Source organism: Danio rerio, chromosome 25, assembly GCF_049306965.1.
Source record: "Danio rerio strain Tuebingen ecotype United States chromosome 25, GRCz12tu, whole genome shotgun sequence".
NCBI lineage: Eukaryota > Metazoa > Chordata > Actinopteri > Cypriniformes > Danionidae > Danio > Danio rerio.
In genome coordinates, this window is record NC_133200.1 from 37,787,805 (window position 1) to 37,811,310 (window position 23,506).

Below are 23,506 nucleotides of genomic sequence, written 5' to 3' on the forward strand. Positions count from 1 at the left end.
GATCGCTCTGGATAGCCTGGTGATGCAACATTAATTGCTTTATACTACAACTTGCCTTCAAAAAGTGCTTCCTTGGTCTTTTCCATATTTCTTTGCATGTTGAACACGTTCACCACAACAGGAAGTAAAAAAAAAAACCTGCGTGTTAATTTTTTTTTTTTTTACGCATTAAATGTTTCAAAATAATCGCATGCGTTATCGCACTAATTTTGACAGCACTACTAAACACATTAACTCATTCAATTATTTTCAATGAAATACAATCTAAATGACGCAACATCACATCCACTAATAGGTTACGCCACAATAATACCTTACCATTGCAATAATTATATCCTGAACGCAAACATCATGATTGGGAATCACAATTTCTTGTATTGGGCTTTCTAATAGATCAAACCACCAAAATAAAGTAGCTAAAGAGCAGAAATGGCGTTGATGTTGATGTTGCTAGCAAAATTATAATCGAATCCATAAGAAATGTGTGGGTTTTTGAAAAGTATCTCTATTGGAGCTTGTAATCGTAGCTTTCATTCAATGTAAACAGTCTGCAAAGTCGTTAACCAAAAATTAGTGAACGATAAATATTGATATTGTCTCTCAAAAGAGTCAAAAAAGTTGTCTCTATAGTAATATAACAAGTCGTTATATTTTCATATCTGAATCTACTGTTGCCATCAACTCAAAGCAGCTAATTTGCATAACCCCGCCTCCCAAAACTTTTGATGGGCATTTGGTTTCCAAAAGAGAAAACATACAGAAAGCCCAATCAAAAACAGACTTAGCCAGCTGACCAATCAGAACAGGCTTATAATAAGGGGGTGTGGTTTACAGATGTGAATCTCTGAATTGATTCTAAAGAATCATCTCGAAATCAATGCAAAATGATTCAAACAATAAATGCATATTCTGATAAAATCACAACATTTTCTGAGATTAAAATACATTATGGGAGACTCCTGCACAATATTAGGACACTTTGACACACCATGTGACCGACTCTGTCATCTGAAGGATCTAGTTTGACATTGTGATTACATTAGAAGGATGGTGTCCGCCCTGCTGGCATGATGATGTCATCTCTGTGAGCCCCTGCTCTCTCTTTCCGCTGTATTATTGACTGGGTGTGTGTGTGTGTGTGTATATTAAAGGAGGGCTGCTTTACTGAGTGTGTGCCTGTGTGTATGTTTGCCTGCGCATGAGTGCGATTCGCTGGGCTGCAGAAGCAGAGGTGTTCTCCGCCTCTGGAGACTCCCAGGAATGATGCAGCACTTGATAGACGGTTTGGAGGTAAAACCTTACTCTTTTCTCCATTTTTCTTCTCCTCCATTCTCCGTCAGCAGGATGAGAGTCTCTAGGGAACTGAACATTGGATGGTCATCGGTAATTGCATTTACTAATGGATGTTGAGTTAGTGCTGCAGATTGATGGAGGCTGTGTTTTGTTAGTGAACGGCGTAGGGAAATCGGCAGTGTTAACCTCAGGGAAATGTTGCTGGGTTTTGGTCACATCCCTGAAAGTGGCCGTGAGAGAATGTAGAGGTGTTTTACGCCCTCGGCTGACTTTGTGGCTGCATTTGTTTGTGCATGTAAGTTATTTTTAGTTCTGTTGGAGAGCAGCTGCAGGATGACAGGCCCGGAGCAGCTCTGTTTTCCTGGCCCAGAGCACAGCCTGCAGTTGTTCCAGTCTCGGGTTGGATTTTGTCCAATCCAGGATTGGTGTGGTCAGTGCTGCCATCTAACATAAACACGGGGCTTTTAAAAAGTACACTCTGAAGTAAAAAGGAGCTTAAAACAGTAGCTGAACCATTCTGGTTCTTAATAGAGCAATGCTTTGAAAGTGCTATATACAAGAAATGTACTTGAATTGCAGACAGATGGATTCAAGGCATGGGAAGTACTGAAAAAACAAACATAGTTGCTTGAATTAAATTTGAAATATAATGTGATTATGGTTTTATTTCAAGGAATGTACTCAGTTGTCAAAAACAGAACAAAAAATGGAGAAATTCTGAATAAATATTTTTTTTTTCGTTAAATCATGTATAACGCTGACAAAATCAGTGGTGTTTCAAGAGTTCACACTTAGTAGCTGATGATTATAATGCTTGTTTGGCATGCTGTCCCGGAAGAGAGCCCTGAGCTTATGAGATCCTCGAGCCTGGGGCTCCCTCCTGTTTGCAGGGGAGTTTGAGCTCAGGTAGATCTCGATGAACTCCCCCGGCTTTTTTTCTGGCTAATGACAGAGATATAGGATGGCTAAGAAGAGGTGTACTCACTAAGATCTTGGCTCTGATATCAATTTGGTAAGTTCAATGCGTGTTTTTGGACTGTGGAAGGAAACCGGGGAAAACCCACAGGAGCACGCGGAGAACATGCAAACTCTGCACAGAAATGTTAACTGGTTAGAAGGAACTTTAACCAGAGACATTCTTGCTGTGAGGCAACATTGCTAATCACATGACGCCCATCTGGAAAGGAGAGGGGGTAGGGAGGGATTCTTTAAGATATTAAGATAAGAAAACACTATTCATAGCGAGTTAGGAATCATCTGATTGGATAATCAATCACGAGCTGATGTGATCTTCTCAAAATTAGTTTATAAATAAACTTCACAAAGAGTGCTGAGGTAAAAGTACCATTACTTACACAAAAATTTAGTGCAAGTAGAGTAAACGTATCAGTTGAATGTGAATATTACCCATAGTATGAGTAAAAGTATCCCTTTTAAGAGTACTCGAGAGTAGTGAGTATTACGCTGTGAAAGGTTGATTTGTCAATTTGTGCATGTGTGTGTGTGAAAACGTAACATTCTGTAGTGAATTTAGTGATTGTTTAAGGTCATTTGGTGATTTCAGTCACTATACTGTAGACATCCGCCATCTTCTCATTAGTGACATGAAGTCTAAACTAGGCATGGGACGATAACCGTATTCAAGGTATTCCGCGGTTTGAAAATTGTATGTTGTATCGTTCCTAAGACATGTACGATTTTTTACTAACTTTTTTATTAATACAATTTTTTATTTTTTATTTTTGTTTTTAGGACAACAGTATCTCCAGCAGAAAAGATCTCAAAAGATGCTTTAAATTGTAAAGAAATATGTGCTAGGCAAAAAATAAAATTCAAGAGTTTACACTTAGATATTGCTTGACAACTGTAAGCAGCAACACTGAGCTCGGAGATAGTTGAGCCCAGGGCTCCCGCCAGGTCCGTAGAGCATGTGAGGGGAGTACGAGATCAGGTGGTTCTCGAGAGCTCCCCTTTTTTGTAAAGGAGAAAAAGAGGAGAAAGGGGGTGGATGGGGGGTTTCTTAGGAAAACGAAGATAAGGGAGTAATATCTAGCTAGGCTACTTATAGTGAGTTAGGATAGATCTGATTGGCTAACTAATGAGTGTAGAGAGGCGGCCAGCTGCAGTCAATTATATCACGTGCTCCTCTCGAAATTAGTTTAAAAACTTCACTAAATGTGGTAAGATCTGAAAACGTGGTAAAAATACACTTTTCCGGATTGCTTTTGAAAACACTGTTGGTTAGGTTTAGGAAAGGGGGTGGTTGGGATTATCGGTCAGTCAGTCAGCAGCGGCCTCTGGTGGATTTACATGAGAACAGCAGGCACTTGTGTGAAAAAAACTGAGATCTGAAAAAGCGTACAGAGCTGCCTCTGATGGATTTACGAAAACAAAAACTCCAAAAAAAAAAAAAAGTAGCTCCTGGGATGTATTTCGCAATCTCCAGAAATGTATACAGGGGTTACGTATCAATAATGAGCCTGGGTTGCATCTTTCTGTTTGTTGACACGCTTAAACTCTGACCACGAAATTCTGCATTAAGTGACTGGGTTTCTTCCTCACATAATTTTAAATGTGACCCAAACTCGAGTCTGGATTTTCTTTAGCATGCAGCTTGTTTTGAAATATTCGGTGCAATTGTGAAGCCTTTGTGTCTTGAGGATGCTCGTGTTTTTATTGGGAATTTCACTGTCTTGAATTTGCTTGAAGAGTTGAGGCTGCTGTACAACTATCATGTTAAATAATGCACCTAATACTGGAAACCTTCATTAAATATTAGCAAGATCATACATTGGTTATATTTAAAGGCTAATTTAATTGATAGATAAGGATCAGTTTTAATATGTGATCCAATAGTACAAAAAACAACGTCAGGCTTCTGTACCTTGTTTTAAAGCTTGCTGTTGTTAAAACCGATGTATTTGTGTGTGTGCAGGTGGATAAACAGCAGCAGAGTAAGGACTCTGTGTACTTCAGGGATGGTGTACGGAGGATAGATTTCGTCCTGTCTTACATCGACGACAAGGATGGAGAAAAGAAACAGGTTTGTCACCTCCGCTGTGTAATCATATGATGTTATTATGCTTTATTCTGTCAGCCGAGAGGCAGTTTTTAGGAAAATACCAAATTTACCTAAACAAATAATCAACATGTAAAGTGAAGTGCCACTCTACAATGACTCACATAGAAAGTCGTTTCAATGCAGTATTGCCAACTATTTTCAACAGCATCACCGACAGCATGTTGAGAAGAGTAAAAAAAGTCGCTAGATATGCTGCTTGTCGCTTTTTGGAAAATTTGTCACTAACTGGGTCTGAAAAGTCGGTAAATAAAGTGACAAATGTGGTCTATATGTTGTAATGAAGTTAGATGGCCGCCTAGCTATTGGGAAGGAGGCGGAGAACAGACAAACCTTTAAATAAAAGTCCTCAGTCCTGTCTCATCTAGCACTGGCGGTTCTCCTCCTTTTAGCTTCCAGGGCTTCTCCGTGAGACTCGAGGCAGGTGATGCATCCAGGTGTCTGATTATCCTACTCACGCCACCCGCCTCGTACACCGTCATGGCTCTCGGCCCCGCCTCTCTCGCCACATATACAAATATAAAAGAGAAAAGAAAAAATAGATTTCCACATCAATGAAGGTGGAGCCTTTAAGCCATGCCCACCAAATATATCACAACTGACCAATAAGACTCTTAACGTCTGATTCATACAGGGCTTCAGTGTCAATGATTGACGGAGGGCGTGTCTGAAGTTGGGGTTCACGCATTCATTGTAGCAGTGTCAACCAATGGAATTAGACCGCAACTAGCTACTGTCTGAGCCGGGGTATTTGCCAACATATGCTCGTTCTGAAAACGTAGCCCGATATACATTTCTGGAGATTGCAAATTATGTAGCTAGAAAAATGCATGGCTGCATTTTGTCTTTAAAATGAACGCTACAGGGCGGTATGACCTTTTCGCGCTAGCAGCTGACAGCTTAACTCTGTATGGACGGCTTTCCTGCTGTCGTCAGTTTGTCCAGTGGCTCGCCGCATATGTTGGCGAACTTGAGACGCAGAGAAGAGCTGACTACCCACCCCGACGAGGTTCGAGTGTGGCGAAGAACTGTTCTAGTAAGCAGGTAAGACAAATTCAAAAACCAAAAAATAAAATAAACAAGTAAATAACAGGGTGAGAATGTGGTAAAATCTGAAAGCATGGTAAACGTCAGGCAAGGGCATGCGCGAATGGCACTCTCAAGAGAAATTTGAGATTTGTAAAAGCGTACACAGCGGAAACAAAAATGCAAAAAAGCGTAGCTCCTGGGACGTCTTTGGTGCTCTCCAGAAATGTATATAGGGGTACAATTTCAGAATGAGCCTGGGTTGGTATTTGCATAAAGCTGTCTGAATGGCTGACACTTCCATTGACGCTTGATAAGTTAAGAAATGCCCAACTTCTGCAGCGAGCAACGCTGCTGAAGCACTGCCAACGGATCCACAATTCAGTTCAGCAACGCTTGACGTTACCCATTCGAAGTGAATGGAAAGCATTGACGCTGACGCCCCGTGTGAATCGGACGTAAAGGAGTTTAAAAATGATGTTTTACATAAGTTTCTAAACTATATCAGGGCTTTTAAATAATCATAAACACTTTCAGCACTGGCCACTAGATCTTCACAGTCACCCCTGAGAACCCTGTGTGTTATGAAAACGCTGTGAAGTCTCACACCGGAGTGTTTGTGTGTCAGGTGTGTGTACTTCCACATTCTTGCTATGCACAGAGTATGTGCTTTACCAGGGCTGGGCAGGAGCTCAATCTTATCAACAAATCGCTTTTGTAAAGCACAAATCAGTGACTTTTAGACTTGTTATTAATCTTTCTTGCAGGACCGAAGGAAGGTGTTTGAGGCTAACTTACAGAAAGCCGGACTGGAGGTGGAGACCGAGGACAAATCTGTGAGTGAAATGTGTGAAATCCCATACTGTATGCCAGAAAAATCCCTTTCATTGGTTCCTGCTGAAATACATACATTAATTCATAAGCTGTAGATGAATATTTACAGTTTACTGCATCCAAAATGTGCTACCGCTGAAAAAGAATATGCTCTGTATTCAAGAATTTATTTAATGGTGAGATGTCAACTCTGATATCATGGCTAACACTAGTAAATGATTCTGTCATGCATTTGCATGTTGTTAGCATGCTTCTCCTTACATGTCTCTTCAGGAGTCTGAGGATGGAAAGACGTACTTCTTGAAGATCCACGTTCCATGGGAGGTGCTGGCGACATATGCCGACGTCCTGAAAATCAAAGTGCCTTTCAAAGCCAACGATATTCCTGAAAATAAAGAGATACCGATGGGCTGGCTCTTCACGCCCTTCCGCCTGCCCGACCATGTGATGAATCCAGAGCCCGACTTCTTCACCTCCACGTTCGACAAGAGCAAGATCGACTTCTTCCTTATTGAAGATAAAGAAACCCTCTTTCCTGCGTCCACGCGCAACAGGATTGTAAGAAACGGTTATTTTAAGACTTTCATACATACAGTTAAAGTTAGAATTACAGTGCATCTGGAGAGTATTGATGGCGCTTCACTTTTTCCACATGTTTATATGTTCCAGCCTTATTCCAAAATGGATAAAATTGATTGATTTCCTCAACATTCTACACACAATCCCCCATAATGACAATGTGAAGAGTTTTTGAAATTGTTGCAAATTTATTAAAAACAAAAAAGCTGTAAAATCACATGTACATCAGAATTCACAGCCTTTGCTCAATACTTTGTTGATGCACCTTTGGCAGCGATTACAGCCTCAATTCTTTCTGAATATGATGCCACAAGCTTGACCTGTCTTTGGGAATTTTCCATTCCTCTTTGCTGTACCTCTCAAGCTCTATCAGGTGGGAAGCGACAGTCTACAGCCATTTTCAGGTCTCTCCAGAAATGTTCAATAGGATTTGGTCTGGGCTCTGGTTTGGCCACTCAAGGACATTCACCAAGTTGTTGTGAAGCCACTCCATTGATATTTTGGCGGTGTGCCTCGGATCATTGTTCTGCTAGAAGACGAACCGTCACCCCAGTCTGAGGTCAAGAGCACAAGAAGCAGGTTTTCTGCATTCATCTTTCCCTCTATACTGACTAGTCTTCCAGTTCCTGCTGCTGAAAAACATCCCCACAGCATGACGCTGCCACCACCGTGCTTCACTGTAGGGATGCTGTTAGCCTGGTGATGAGCGCTGCCTGCTTTTTTCCAAACGTAACGCCTGGCATTCACTAAAAGAGTTCAGTTTGAATCTCATCAGAGCTGAGAGTTTAGTTTCTGATGGGCTGAGAGTCCTTCTGATGTCTTTTGGCAAACTCCAGGCGGGGAGTGTCTTCCGTCTGGCCACTCTACCATACAGGCCTGATTGGAGGATTGCTGCACAGATGGTTGTCCTTCTGTAAGGTTCTCCTCTCTCCACAGAAGATTGCTGGAGCTCAGACAGAGTCAGGGAGGTGATCAATAACCCAATGGTCACTAAGGCCCTACTCCCCCGATCACTCAGCTTAGATGGCCGGCCAGCTCTAGGAACAGTCCTGGTGGTTCAATTATCTTCCACTTACGGATGATGGAGGCTGCTGTGCTCATTGGAACTTTCAGTGCAGCAGAAATGTTTCTGTAAGTTTCCCCAGCCTTGTGCCTCCAGACAACCCTGTCTCGGCGGTCTACAGACAATTCCTTTGTCTTCATGCTTGGTTTGTGCTTTGACATGCACTGTCAACCCTGGGCCCTTATATAGACAGCTGTACGCCTTTTCAAATCATGTCAAATTAGGTGAATTGACCACAGGTGAACTCAATGAAGCTTCTGAAACATCTCAAGAATGATCAGTAGAAACAGAATGAACCTGAGCTCAGTGTAGAGTTTCAGCCAAAGGCTGTGAATACTGACGTACATGTGATTTACATGGTTTTTATTTTTAATAAATTTGTAACAATTTCAAAGGGGATTGTGTGTAGAATGTTGAGGAAATAAATTAAATTAATCCATTTTGGAAAAAGTCTGGAACAAAAAAATTTGAAAAAAGTGAAGCGCTATGAAGACTTTCGGGATGCACTGTATTAGCCCTTTATATTTTTTCCCTAATTTCTGTTTAATGGAAAGATTTTTTTCACCAATTTTCTAAACCTAATAGTTTGTTCTGTAGACAATCTAAACACAATCTTGCTTAAGGAGGCTAATAATATTGATCTTAAAATGGTTTAAAAAAACAACTGCTTTGATTCTAGCCGAAATAAAACAAATAAGACTTTCTCCAGAAGAAAAAAAATATTAGGAAATACTGTGAAAAATTCCCTGCTCTGTTAAACATCATTTGGGAAACATTTGAAAAATAAACAAAATTCACAAGAGTGTGAGTAATTTTGACTTTAGCTGTCAATAAACTTAATTACAGTATGCTCAAACTTTAAATTGAGCTCAAACTAGACACAGATATCCCAAACAAACTGAATTCTTGGTTTATTTTCTTCTCCGTTTAGGTTTATTACCTCCTTTCCCGAATCCCGTACAGCACAGAAGACAAAGATAAGAAGGGTATTAAGAGGTTGCTGAACAACGGGACCTACACGTCCGCCTTCCCTCTGCATGACGTAGGTCTCTCACATCAGACAACAAAGGGCATTAAACCTCATAGAAATAATGTACATTACTGTTAATGTGTGTTTTTGCAGTGTCGATATTGGACCAGGTCTCGTGATGATAACTGTGAGAGCGAACGCTATTCTCTGTATAAAAACTGGGCTCGCTTCAGCAGCTTCTACAAGGAGCAGCCGCTCAACCTCATTCGGTGAGAATTCCTGTGTTTTAATCTGATTTTTACTCTTTTTACATTTACATTCAACGGGCGCTTTTGTCTAAACTGACTTACAATTGAGGAGACAAGTGCTGATTATTACAATACAACTGTTTCTGCTCTGAGAATTCAGTCCTTGGGGTTTGGGGAGTGTGTTTTCAGAGAGAGCAGTGTTTCTACAAGTGGTTTGTCAAACCTACTCACCTGTGTGAGGCATTGGGTTGTCACAATACTGGAATTTTGTACCCAGTTGATACTGAAGTGTTAAAAACATCCATTACCCGCTAACATTTGAGCGCTGCTCAGCATGTTCTTAAACAGCGCTGATTGCCATTGTGTTCACATGCTCAACAGAAATGACTGTGATTGGCCGTGAAGGTCATCAGTTCACCAAACTCACCGCTGTTTACTGAGTGTAACCACAGATACAGGGACACTGGAGCTTTTTAAAGCCGTGATTCATCAGCGGATCTTTTGTATGTCAGCTTCTATACAAACCAGCTGATCGACGCGACTTTAAAAACGCTCCAGTGTCCCTGTACACTTGCCGGCAGCTAGCTCTCTGCAGCTCTCATATGGTCGACTACTGAAGCTAAGCAGGGCTGCGTCCTTTCAGTACCTGGGAGACCACATGGAAAAGTCAGGTTGCTGTTGGAACTGGTGTTAGTTAGGCCAGCAGGGGGCGCTCAACCTGCGGTCTGAGTAAGTTCTAATGCCCCAGTATATGACCGGGACTCTATACTGCTCAGTGAGCGCCGTCTTTCAGATGAGATGTTAAACTGAAGTTCTGACTCGACTCTGTGGTCGTTAAAAATTATTATTCTTACTTAATAAATGACGAGGCATTATAAGCTGAATCTTGTGGCTCCTGTCTCGCAGGAAGTACTATGGAGAGAAGATCGGCATCTACTTTGCTTGGCTGGGTTTTTACACGGAGATGCTGTCCTATGCTGCGGTTGTGGGTTTACTCTGCTTCATCTATGGAGTGGCCACCTTTGACGAAAACATCTGGAGGTGAGGATGATAAATGGTACAAAAGTATAAAAGCTAAACATTAAGGACAGTTTATCAGTGTCGTGGAGCGGTACTGACTTTAAAAAGAGTTTTGATTTGTCTTCAAAAACCTACATATGACAAGATATATAAACTGTTATTGCAATATTACACTTTTGTAAAATGTTTGATGGTCATTATTTTTTGGTTCTGGAAAAAAGATGAGCAGAACATATTCTCCTCTAGATTTTGCTTATTTGATCACAATAAAATATGATCATGCCTTGATGTTGAATGATTTCATTAGGACAGTAAGGTTTGACTCTGCTTAGGCTAAAGTCTCATCACTGAACAGGAATAATGTCCAGTATAGAATATAAAGTCCTGCTGCAGTGGAGACAGAATGAATATTGTGTCTGACTCCATCATGAGCTTGGAGGACCACATCCATACATCTCTGCTCAAATCACTTCCTAATAAAGTCATCTGGAATGGCAAAGAAAGCCTTCTTGCAGGACTCCCAGAGCTCATCAAGATCCTTTAGATTCATCTTCAACGCCTCCTCCTTCATCTGCTCAATAATGTTCATGTCTGATGACTGGGCGGGCCAATCCTGGAGCACCTTGACCTTCATTACTTTCAGGAGCTTTGATGTGGAGGCTGTTCATAATTCATGAATAAATAATATACTTTTGATAACAATTTATAACATATTTTAGTATATATATTTACTATCTTATTAAAATTAAGACGTAATTGTAAATAATACTTACAGACTTTTTTTCGAAACAACATTCTTAAGGCTACCTAATATATTGATTTTCAGAGGAAATAGAAGTTGTTTAAAACCAGTTTTATTTTAGTTTATAGTTCTTAAGTAAAAACAAGGCTTAAAGCTAGAAATGACGCTGAAAGAGAAAAATAATTCTAAAAAAAATTGTATACACTCACTGGCCACTTTATTAGGTACACACATTTACTAGTACCGGGTTGGACCCTCTTTTGCCTTCAGAACTGCCTTAATCCTTCTTGGCAGAGATTCAACAAGCTACTGGAAATATTCCTCCGAGATTTTGCTCCATGATAGCATCACGCAGTTGCAGTAGATATGTTGGGCACATCCCAAATGTGCTCTATTGGATTGAGCTCTGGTGACTGTGGAGGCCATTAGAGTACAGTGAACTCATTGTCATGTTCAAGAAACCAGTCTGAGATGATTCACGCTTCATGACATGGTGTGTTATCCTGCTGGAAGTAGCCATTAGAAGATGAGTACACTTTGCTCATAAAGGGATGGACATGGTCAGCAACAATACTCAGGTAGGCTGTGGTGTTGATGCTCAATTGCTACTAATGGACCCAAAGAAAATCTCCCCCACACCATTACACCACCACCACCAGCCTGAACCGCTGATACAAGGCTGGGTTTCATGTTGCTGATGCCAAATTCTGACCATCCAAATGTGGCAGCAGAAATGGAGACTCATCAGAGCAGGCATTGTTTCTCCAATCTTCTATTGTCCAGTTTTGGTGAGCCTGTGTGAATTGTAGCCTCAGTTTCCTGTTCTTAGCTGACAGGAGCGGCACCCGGTGTGGTCTTCTGCTGCTGTAGCCCATCCGCCTCAAGGTTGGACGTGTTGTGTGTTCAGAGATGCTCTTCTGCAGACCTCGGTTGTAACGAGTGCTTATTTGAGTTACTGTCGCCTTTCTATCAGCTGGAACCAGTCTGGCCATTCTCCTCTGACCTCCAGCATCAACAAGGCATTTGCATCCACAGAACTGCCGCTCACTGGATATTTCCTCTTTGTCAGACCATTCTCTGTAAACCCTAGAGATGGTTGTGCGTGAAAATCCCAGTATATCAGCAGTTTCTGAAACACTCAGAGCAGCCCGTAAATCTCCTTTCTTCCCGATTCTGATTCTCGCTTTGAGCTGCAGCAGATCGTCTTGACCATGTTTAAATGCCTAATTACCTTAATCTGCTGTCATGTGATTGGCTGATTAGAAATTTGCGTTAACAAGCAGTTGAACAGGTGTACCTAATAAAGTGGCCAATGAGTATATATAACTTTAGCAAAGTTTTGAGAATGCAGCCGACCTGAAATGCCCATTTCAGAAGCACAAAAAGTCTTGCATCATGAAGGCATAAGACGCACACAGGGAATAAACAAAAGTGATTGTCGTCTTCCGCAGTCGAGAGATCTGCAACGAGACCATCGGTGGGCAGATTGTCATGTGTCCGCTCTGTGATAAGAAATGCGGCTACTGGAAGCTCAGCACTACCTGCAGCTCTTCATGGGTGAGTATTGTCAGATTAATGAACGCAAACTGAAACCGTCTCCACCCACTTCTAATGTCACGTCTGTTTCTACTTGATTTTTAGCAATCTTATTTATTTGACAATGCAGCGACGGTGTTCTTTGCTATATTCATGGGAATATGGGGTGAGTAAATAAGCCTTTGTGTTGGTTTTCGATCTTTCAAAGCAATTTTTTAAAGCAATGCCCTGCTTTAAAGAGCTCAAGCATTTAAAGCATAGGTCTCAAACTGGATTCCTGAAGAGCCGCAGCTCTGCACAGTTTTGCTCCAATAATAATCAAACACAGCTGATGCAACTAATCAAGGTGTTCAAGTCTACTAGACACTATTAAGCAGGTGTGAGTTGGAGCTGGCTGGAGCTAAACTATGCAGAGCTGCGGCCATCCGGGAATTGAGTTTGAGACCATTGTTTCACTGTAAAACTACAGTGCGGTTGAATGTTGTTGTAAATGTGCCTTCAAGAGCTCTAGTTTTGTCCCTCTGCTGACAGTCACTTTATTCCTGGAGTTCTGGAAGCGGCGTCAGGCCCGGCTGGAGTACGAGTGGGATCTGGTGGACTTTGAGGAAGAGCAACAGCAGCTCCAGCTCAGACCCGAATACGAGTCCAAGTGCACCAATCGGCGACTCAACCGCGTCACACAGGTAAACACATTCATTTTGTGAAGTTTTATCAAAAATAACTTGCTGATAACAATGCTCAATTTGATCATACAGAGCAGGCTTCGTCTTTTCTGGTCTTGGAAATACAGTTGAAGTTAAAATATTCGCCCTCTTGTGATTTTCTTTCTTTAAATATTTCCCAAATTATGTTAAACAGATTGAGGAAATTTTCACAGTATATCTGATAATATTTATTCCTCTAGAGAAAATCTAATTTGTTTTATTTCGACTGGAGTAAAAACTGTTTAATTATTGAATTTAATTTATTAATTAAAAAAATAAATAAACCTAATATCAATATTACTAGCTCCTTTAAGCAATATATTTTTTTCGATTGTCTGATTACCTTAACTTGCCTAATTAAGTCACTCTTAGCTAAATACTACTATCAGGGCTTAAAATTGCAACTGTTTTGGTCGCATATGCGCCAGAAAGGGTATCTATGCAACCTCAAAATATATTTGCAACCAGTTTTCACTGCAAAATGTTCACCGCATGTGTGAATTTAGGAGACATTCAAACCTGAATACCTGACCTGAATACGCCAAACGCAGATGATGTCCACAAGAGGGCGCTGTTTTCAATTGCATTACTCACACTAAACCTTACCCTAAGTTTAACCTGAAGTGGTAACCAAGACAAATATGAGCTAAAACTGTATTTGCTGGAGCTAGGCATGGGTTGATGTATGTTTTTCTGACGGTATGATAGCCTTGAAAAAAATACCACGGTTTTACAGAATCACGGTATTGCGATTACTGCTCTAAAATAAGTTATTTTAAAATGTCTGAGGAAAACAAAAAACATTTTTTCCCCAATTGAACGCAGTAGAATTTATTTTAGGAAATGTTTATAATGTTTTGGAACAGTAAACATGTAAGACTAAATAGCTCAAATAAATCATTGACTTCTGCTTTCTTCATTAGTTAAAAATACAATAAAAAAAACCTTACATAAACTTAAAGAACAGTTTAACAGAGAATTTTAGCGGTTTTAAAACCTTGAGTTTTCCAAACTGTGGTAAACCTTAAAACTGGTTATCATCCAATGCCTAGCTGGAGCGATCATGGCTTTTTACCTAGTTTTTACACAGCCTTGAGATCTGTGGACAAGCAAATGATGTCCGAAAATGTCTTACATTTGCACATCTGACAGATATTTTATTTACTGTTGCACATCCTTTGTTTTGAGCAGGAATGAGTGTTATTTAGTGGTTAATCTCTTAATTGTTTAATCTCTAATAATCTTCTTGTGAAAGAAGTTGTAGGTGTTTTACTGCCCCCTAGTGTACACTTTGCGTACTGCACAGAAAACTCGTGTTTTTACAGGACAGGCAGGCAGGGTAACATATTTCCAATAAGCCTGGGTTTGCTTTTTTATTTGTTTGCCTTGTTTTTATTGTATGATATTGTATGATTTATTGTTTTGATTGTATTGTACTTTTTATTATTTTAGTAGCATTCGTGCTACAAGCCACCATTACACTTCAATATCTCACTGGAAATGCTATGAATTTGTACACACAAGTTTTGTTTAGTTTTTTTGCCCGCTGTGTAATATGGAAGAATGTGAATTTGAGTTGATTCAGGAACTAAACTCTGAAGGAAATGATCCCTCCAGGACCATGAAAGAGGAACCCTTGTATAAAGGATGAATAGTCAGTGTTAAACATAGACATGTATGATTCATATGGCATGCATTACGCTACAGACATGTTTACAATTCTGCATAGAATTCATTGTTTGCCTGATAATGTGTTTTGTAGGATTTTCTTGAACTATACCCCTTGTCCTGAATTTAATTAATGCAACTTTTATTACAGGTTTGCTTCAATATTTCACATTTTAAAATGTTGTTTATATGTAGAAATATTACTAGGCTAGTTGAAACAGGAATGGTTAGGTTGAGGTAGCTCATTCTAGACCAGTTATTCACTTTAAATACTGTTTAATGGGAAAATAACGTTTTTTTCTACATAGCTATAGTATTTTTATATTTTCTACACCTCTTGATGTAGTCTAAATTAGACAAGCTTGAAAGTTTTACATCACATACCTATATTTACATGTGAGAAGGGATCATGCTAACAAAAGTAGAACCCTAGGGGCCGTTCACACTGATCGTTTCATTCATTTTCCTTCGGCTTAGTCTCTATTTAAGAGGTCACCACAATGGAATGAATATCCAACTATTCAGTTGTTTCTTAGCTATATATTTTAAATAAAGTGTCAAAACAAGCAAACTCTAGTTATATACATGTCTTTTTATTAGCACAACCTCTCTTAAAAATAAGACAAGTTTTAAAAGCTATAATAAACACAATTTATGCACAAAATACGACAGAAATTAAGTGTAATTTTGTTTCCTGAGGTTCAATGAAACATTTTCAGAGTTCTGAGGTGTAAATCAAGGTTAATATTCATTTTAAGGGTAGCTACACCTTTGACTTCTAGATTGTTTTCAAAATGCTATATAAAAAAACAGTCATCTTTTGAAGTAATTTCTTTAATCGACACTCACAATGAAATACTAATCTAAAAGTCTTCTGAAAATAAAAACGGAAACAGAATATTTCTCACACATGCAATGTAGCATAAACAATATTAAATTAAAGACAGTCAGAATGTCTCAAAGTTTTAAAAACTATAATAAGCAACCTTTAAACGCAACATAAATGTATGCATGAAAACACAGAGAACTTTTAAACATATGTTATTGTAAAGATAAGGAAGGAAGACTATTAAACCATAATGCTAAATAGTTGGCGAGGCAGTGGCGCAGTAGGTGATGCTGTCGCCTCACAGCAAGGTCGCTGGGTTGCTGGTTCGAATCTCGGCTCAGTTGGCGTTTCTGTGTGGAGTTTGCATGTTCTCCCTGCGTTCGCGTGGGTATCTCCGGTTTCCCCCACAGTCCAAAGACATGCGGTACAGGTGAATTGGGTAGGCTAAATTGTCCGTAGTGTGTGTGTGAATATGTGTGTGGATGTTTCCCAGAGATAGATTGCAGCTGAAAGGGCATCAAGTGCGTAAAAATGTGCTGGATAAGTTGGCGGTTCATTCCGCTGTGGCGACCCCGGATTAATAAAGGGACTAAGCCGACAAGAAAATGAATGAATGCTAAATAGTTAATAAATGTTAATGTTTTTAGATGGATTTGTTGGTTGTGCTAATTGGCAATAGCTTTACTTGGACAATGTCTGAAAATTATGACCTGTTTAAAAGTATCCAAGACCCACAAGAGCATATTTCTGTGAATATTTAAAGCCTCCTTTCCACTGCACACGACAAGAGGCAGACCGGAAGTCATTCATTTCCAATGGAGAGCAGTCCGGGAGCTGGGTTAAGTTCCGATCATCTCCGTATGCAGAAAATTCAGATCCGAATTGAGCTGCAGATCCGTTGAAATATTTGAACTCCTGCGACTAGACTGTATGCGACCTGCCGACCGGATGTGATGTATTCCAGTGTTGTACAAGCAGATCGGTGCGCACGAGATGAGAAATAGGAGTTTATTTGGTTATTTTTTGAAATATAAAAAATCTATATTAAAAAAACTTCTGTTCATAAATGTAAGTAATTAAGTAAGTAAGTAAGTAAAAAATATATTTTTTTATGTTGTCTCCACATTTCCTCCAATATTTTAGTGGTCTATGAGTTTAGTATTCATTCATTCATTAAACTATGTAAACGCAGAGGGAATAAAGGCTCTTGCTTTTGCCCTCCTTTATTTCTGAAACCGTGAGAATCAGTTTCTAACCCGTGGTGCACGATAACACTGAAAATACTGTGCGGCTGCCACAAGGGGGCGTATTCCGACAGTCCTGTCCAAATGTGGTGTGCAGTGGAAAGGCGGCTTAAAATTTTGTTTTTGAAATGTAAGACATTTTAAGACCCCGCAGACCCCCTGAAAAAAACAAAACCTTTTTCTTCCTTTAAACACAATATATTTTATTTTGATAAATATTTAAAATATTTTGGAGCAGTAAACATGTCAGGCTGCTCTCTTCATTAGTTTTAAAAACACAGATTTCTTTACGATTTAAGATAGCATCTTTGGATATTTTTTTTCTCCTGGCAATACTGTTTTCCTAAAATGCTGAAAAAATGTAAATAAAAATATCGAACAGTATTACTGTGGTTTAACAATCTTTCAATTTAACACAAAATGTGCATAATATGACGGTCACTTTAGGTGTTTTCAGCACAAACAATAAGAGAGTTACTACTCAAGATCAGTTTATCATCAATAATTGAAAAAGGAGATGATCTGTTTGGCTTTGCTGGTGTTATGTAGGAACAGGAGTGGGTTCTAGACCAGACTCCAGCCGATAAAGCAGGCAGGTTTGTCCTGTGCTGGACCACTGTTCTCTTATGGGTAAGACAGGAGCAGCACACACAGAGAGCCGTTTGCTGTGTGTGTGTGACGGTGTGTTTAGCGTTAGTGATCTGCTCGCAGTGTGATCTGTAGTCTGTAGAACCAATCACTGTAGAGGAAACAGGACCTGATAGAGAGCAGTACAGGTGTGTGGTGGCGGTTGCTCATGTTCCCTGCTTTGCTTGCTTGCTGTGTAGGAGATGGAGCCTTATTTACCTCTAACAAGCAAGTGTGCTCGTTCAATACTGTCTGGGGCCACCGTCCTCTTCTGGGTGAGCATCAACACTGTCTAGTAGACCACTCTTACACTTTTCATTCTCTTTATGTGTAAAGTAAAGCACACATGTCATGAATTGCTGTACATTTAATGGTTTTAAGCTAATGTCAGTCACAAAATAATACAGCGGGGTTCAAAAAGTCTAGAAAATGGACAAATCCCTGAAGTTCTAAGATAAATATAACTTATTAAGGATATGCACTTTTCCTCCGGTAACCATATTTTCAAATTCATTGAATGCTATGTGGAATTATTAATGCTATTACATTATTATGGGTCGTTCTCAGATCATGCTGGATTACTTCAGGTTTTGTTCAGCTTAAGTCTTGTTGTCATTCAGGCTAAAAAACACCACATAATACATTAAGCTTAATAGGTTAATTTAATTACTGTGTAGTTAAAAACACCTAATCTAATCACCTATACAAGGTTATGGTTATGGGTTAATGGTTAGTTTAAGCATATGAGTAAAGTTAGAGTTATGGGTTAAAGCTAGGATTAAGGGTAAAGTTAGAGTTATGGGTTAAAGCTAGGCTAAGGGGTAAAGTTAGAGTTATGGGTTAAAGCTAGGCTTAGGGGTAAAGTTAGAGCTATGGGTTAAACCTAGGCTTAGGGGTAAAGTTAGAGTTATGGGTTAAAGCTAGGCTTATGGGTAAAGTTAGAGTTATGGGTTAAAGCTAGGCTTAAGGGTAAAGTTAGAGTTATGGGTTAAAGCTAGGCTTATGGGTAAAGTTAGAGTTATGGGTTAAAGCTAGGCTAAGGGGTAAAGTTAGAGTTATGGGTTAAAGCTAGGCTTAGGGGTAAAGTTAGAGCTATGGGTTAAAGCTAGGCTTAGGGGTAAAGTTAGAGTTATGGGTTAAAGCTAGGCTTATGGGTAAAGTTAGAGTTATGGGTTAAAGCTAGGCTTAAGGGTAAAGTTAGAGTTATGGGTTAAAGCTAGGCTTATGGGTAAAGTTAGAGTTATGGGTTAAAGCTAGGCTTAGGGGTAAAGTTAGAGTTATGGGTTAAAGCTAGGCTTATGGGTAAAGTTAGAGTTATGGGTTAAAGCTAGGCTTAAGGGTAAAGTTAGAGTTATGGGTTAAAGCTAGGCTTAGGGGTAAAGTTAGAGTTATGGGTTAAAGCTAGGCTTAGGGGTAAAGTTAGAGTTATGGGTTAAAGCTAGGCTTAAGGGTAAAGTTAGAGTTATGGGTTAAAGCTAGGCTTATGGGTAAAGTTAGAGTTATGGGTTAAAGCTAGGCTTATGGGTAAAGTTAGAGTTATGGGTTAAAGCTAGGCTTATGGGTAAAGTTAGAGTTATGGGTTAAAGCTAGGCTAAGGGGTAAAGTTAGAGTTATGGGTTAAAGCTAGGCTTAGGGGTAAAGTTAGAGCTATGGGTTAAAGCTAGGCTTAGGGGTAAAGTTAGAGTTATGGGTTAAAGCTAGGCTTATGGGTAAAGTTAGAGTTATGGGTTAAAGCTAGGCTTATGGGTAAAGTTAGAGTTATGGGTTAAAGCTAGGCTAAGGGGTAAAGTTAGAGTTATGGGTTAAAGCTAGGCTTAGGGGTAAAGTTAGAGCTATGGGTTAAAGCTAGGCTTAGGGGTAAAGTTAGAGTTATGGGTTAAAGCTAGGCTTATGGGTAAAGTTAGAGTTATGGGTTAAAGCTAGGCTTAAGGGTAAAGTTAGAGTTATGGGTTAAAGCTAGGCTTATGGGTAAAGTTAGAGTTATGGGTTAAAGCTAGGCTTAAGGGTAAAGTTAGAGTTATGGGTTAAAGCTAGGCTTAGGGGTAAAGTTAGAGTTATGGGTTAAAGCTAGGCTTATGGGTAAAGTTAGAGTTATGGGTTAAAGCTAGGCTTAAGGGTAAAGTTAGAGTTATGGGTTAAAGCTAGGCTTAAGGGTAAAGTTAGAGTTATGGGTTCAAGCTAGGCTTAGGGGTAAAGTTAGAGTTATGGGTTAAAGCTAGGCTTAGGGGTAAAGTTAGAGTTATGGGTTAAAGCTAGGCTTATGGGTAAAGTTAGAGTTATGGGTTAAAGCTAGGCTTAGGGGTAAAGTTAGAGCTATGGGTTAAAGCTAGGCTTAGGGGTAATGTTAGAGTTATGGGTTAAAGCTAGGCTTAAGGGTAAAGTTAGAGTTATGGGTTAAAGCTAGGCTTATGGATAATGGCAAAGTTTTGGGTTAAAGCTAGGCTTAGGGGTAAAGTTAGAGTTATGGGTTAAAGCTAGGCTTAGGGGTAAAGTTAAAGTTATGGGTTAAAGCTAGGCTTGGGGGTAATGGTAAAGTTTGAGTTATGGGTTAAAGCTAGGCTTGGGGGTAATAGTAAAGTTTGAGTTATGGGTTAAAGCTAGGCTTAGGGGTAATAGTAAAATTTGAGTTATGGGTTAAAGCTAGGCTTGGGGGTAATAGTAAAGTTAGAGTTATGGGTTAAAGCTAGGCTTATGGGTAATGGCAAAGTTTTGGGTTAAAGCTAGGCCTAGGGGTAAAGTTAGAGTTATGGGTTAAAGCTAAATTTAGAGGTAAGAGTTTGGGCTACAGTTAGGGGTAAAGTTAACAGTGTAACTACAAATGTTCATTAAAATGTAATTAACTGCACCATCATATGTAAATAATACGTTTATTGTATCAAGTGTGTATAAGTTAAGGCCAAATTAATATTAATTGTGTCTTTTTAAAGATAAACCCTTTTAGTCATTACAAAATATCCAGTATATTCAACATTGGTCTCCGACTCTTGAACCCCACTGAACATCAGCTCTGTTCCCATGCCTAGTGGACTACACACAACTCTTATATCATACTTTTATTCATCATTATATATTTATGAATATATCATGGTATATCCAATACCGAACAGCATCTACACAAATCACTAAACTGTGCAGTTATTTCAGGGGAGAATTACAATCCCACGAAGTACTGCAAAACTATTCACTCCATTGGTGGTAGACATGAGTAATTTTGGAACAGAGTCTATTATATACACATATTATCTATCAAAAAGGTATTACATAATGTGTGTGTTAGACTTGATATGGCATGTTGGTCAGTTTCTGGACACAGTAACACATCAGTCAGTAAAATCAGTAAATCTGATGTGTGTTTAGAAGAGTTTGCTTGAAGATGCATGATTTTACCAGCATGTAGCATTTTGACAATGGACTTGTAGTAAACTCTGCTCAATCATTGTGTTTTAATCTGAATCTGGTTGTTTTTTTCGGTGTGTTTGACGTTGTCATCTCTCCCGATACCTCAGATCTCTCTGATTATCGCCAGTATTATCGGTGTGATTGCGTATCGTCTGGCGGTGTTCGCTGCATTCGCGAGCATCATGAAGGACAGTCCCACTAATAAGCTGGAGATAGTGGGAAACCTGATCACGCCTCAGTTCGCTACGTCTGTAACGGCGTCCTGCATCAACTTTGTCATCATCATGGTGCTGAACTTCCTGTATGAGCGCGTCGCCATCAAGATCACTGATATGGGTGAGTCTTGGCCCAATAATAGGGGTTTTAAATTAAATGATGGCTAAAATTTAAGTACTGCTGTATTATAATTATTCAAGACAGCAAAATACATTTTATATAAGGTTATAAAAAGCATGGTAATATTATTTTTTATTCATTGTTTATTTTACATTAGCATCTTCATTTTAACCTTAATTACATTAATAAAACTTCCAGTGTAAAATTTATTTTTATTTTATCAGGAGGAAAAAAATAATAATAATAAAAAATAAATAAATAAATATACATATATATATATATATATATATATATATATATATATATATATATATATATATATATATATATATATATATATATATATATATATATATATATATATATAATGTTTTTTTATTTAGTTTTTTAACTTTTAAAGTTAAGGCGGCATTTATTAAATGCAAAAAAATTGTCAAATTGTTAAATACTTTTTTTTGTTGTTGTATATTAATTTATTACTTATCGTATGTAGTTTTAAATGAAATTATGACTCCAGTCATTATTGCTTTTTATCACCATTAATATTATTATTAATAATAATTATCATTATTAGAGGGATTTTTTAAGGATTATGTGACTGAGACTGGAGTAATGAAGCTAAAAATTCATCTTTAAATCACTAAAATAAATTGTTAAATAAAATAATAAGCTACTTTTGAACAATTATTATATAGTGCAATAATATTTTACAATTTTACAATGTGTAGTCTATTTTTGATTAAATATTTGCAATCTTGGTGAGCAGGAGAAGCTTATTTTAAAACATTTAAAAATCCCAAACTTTTGACTGGTAGTGTATATTTTTTATTTATTTATTTTATTTTTATTTATTTAATTTTTTATTTTATTTTATATAATATATATGAATATATATTTGGGAGCATTTTACAGATATAAAATAAAAATCTAAAGAAATAACAAGATTATAATGTTTATTTACAAATTGTAAATAAAATTTAGAAATAATTATATTTAGAAACTATTATTTTATTGAATTTTTATATCGGCTCCTTCCTTTTCACACAAATTAATAAACGATACTGATAAAAAAATTTTAGGTCATAAAAAACTTCCAATTAATGTTATTTTATGAACAGTAATATAATAGTTATTTAAACTTATTAATTATAATTGTATTTTATTCATTGTATTTGACATTAGCGCCTCTCTTTCCATCTAAATTATGTTGATTAGAATTTAAGTAATGTCTTGACTTTTTAATAAATAAAATTTATAAATTATACATTTTTATATGATGTTATGAATATTAAAATGATATTTAATGTAAAAAAAGTATATTATAATGTAAAAAATATTGTAATGTTTCATGAAGTATAATATTCCAAAATCGTCCTTTATTTCATTATAATTGTTCATTTTCAATAATATTTTTTAAAAGATTTATTGTATATATAGGATTTTATGTATTTTCCTTTTAGGTGAATAATCTGAACAAATTTATTTAAAACTACAAATAGTAAAATGTTATTTTACTTGTAACACTTGGTATTTTTAAATGTTCTTTCTTTGTAATTATGTGACATTGGTACCTTCATGATTGCACAAATTGTTTACTAAAAAATTACATGTAGAATGATTCTAAATCCTATTTATTTAATTAAAAAAATAGTATTTTTGTTGTTATTTTACTGTCATTCCAATCCCTAATTTTATGTTTTGTTGTAAGTAAATGACATGATTTTCTGAGCATGTTTTTCTATTTGAAAATTCCATGTTTATTTATAGTTAATTGCCTGTTTTCTATTTGTGAAATTTACAAAAAAAGTCACTTAATATTATATTATACACTTGCACTTACTTAATATTAGATTAAACTTAATATCAGATAATTAGATTAATACACTGAGTGTTTTGTTTTTCTCTGCAAACAATAAATAGTTTCTTAACTTCTCTAACCCATATTAAATCAAGTGTAGAGTGACTAAAGTAAACCCATAGTAGGTTTGCGTGCTGATTTTTTATCACTTATATTTGGGTCAACAGAGGTCCCTAAAACACACGTCGAGTACGAGAACAAGCTGACGATAAAGATGTTCCTCTTCCAGTTCGTCAACTATTATTCCTCCTGCTTCTACGTTGCTTTCTTCAAGGGTAAATTTGTGGGATATCCTGGAAACTACGCCTACATGTTTGGGCCTTGGAGTGGACTGAGAAATGAAGAGGTAAACCTGATATCCCATGGGTATTTTAATAACCTTTTAAAGCATTGTTTTGCATTTATTATTATGATTTCTTTTAGAGATGCATTTAATTATCGGCCCATTATC

General features: G+C 37.8%; 1 protein-coding gene across 7 annotated transcripts in view; it reads left to right on the forward strand.

Moving 5' to 3' along the window:
• Window positions 1-23,506, forward strand: part of ano5a (anoctamin 5a) — a 59,418-nt gene that overhangs the window by 21,788 nt on the left and 14,124 nt on the right. For 3 of the 7 annotated variants that reach the window (XM_073943393.1, XM_021470758.3, XM_073943395.1), the window contains 12 exons: window positions 4,229-4,336; window positions 6,166-6,234; window positions 6,506-6,790; window positions 8,806-8,916; window positions 8,998-9,113; window positions 9,999-10,133; window positions 12,306-12,411; window positions 12,496-12,556; window positions 12,922-13,073; window positions 17,663-17,737; window positions 20,969-21,197; window positions 23,223-23,401. In XM_073943393.1, the coding sequence (XP_073799494.1) occupies window positions 4,229-4,336; window positions 6,166-6,234; window positions 6,506-6,790; window positions 8,806-8,916; window positions 8,998-9,113; window positions 9,999-10,133; window positions 12,306-12,411; window positions 12,496-12,556; window positions 12,922-13,073; window positions 17,663-17,737; window positions 20,969-21,197; window positions 23,223-23,401 (1,626 nt within the window). Of the gene's footprint in view, window positions 1-1,122; window positions 1,291-4,228; window positions 4,337-6,165; window positions 6,235-6,505; window positions 6,791-8,805; window positions 8,917-8,997; window positions 9,114-9,998; window positions 10,134-12,305; window positions 12,412-12,495; window positions 12,557-12,921; window positions 13,074-17,384; window positions 17,466-17,662; window positions 17,738-20,968; window positions 21,198-23,222; window positions 23,402-23,506 lie in introns of those variants that run through there. The other 4 variants (XM_009298193.5, XM_021470757.3, XM_021470760.3 and 1 more) reach the window with 3 other exon arrangements.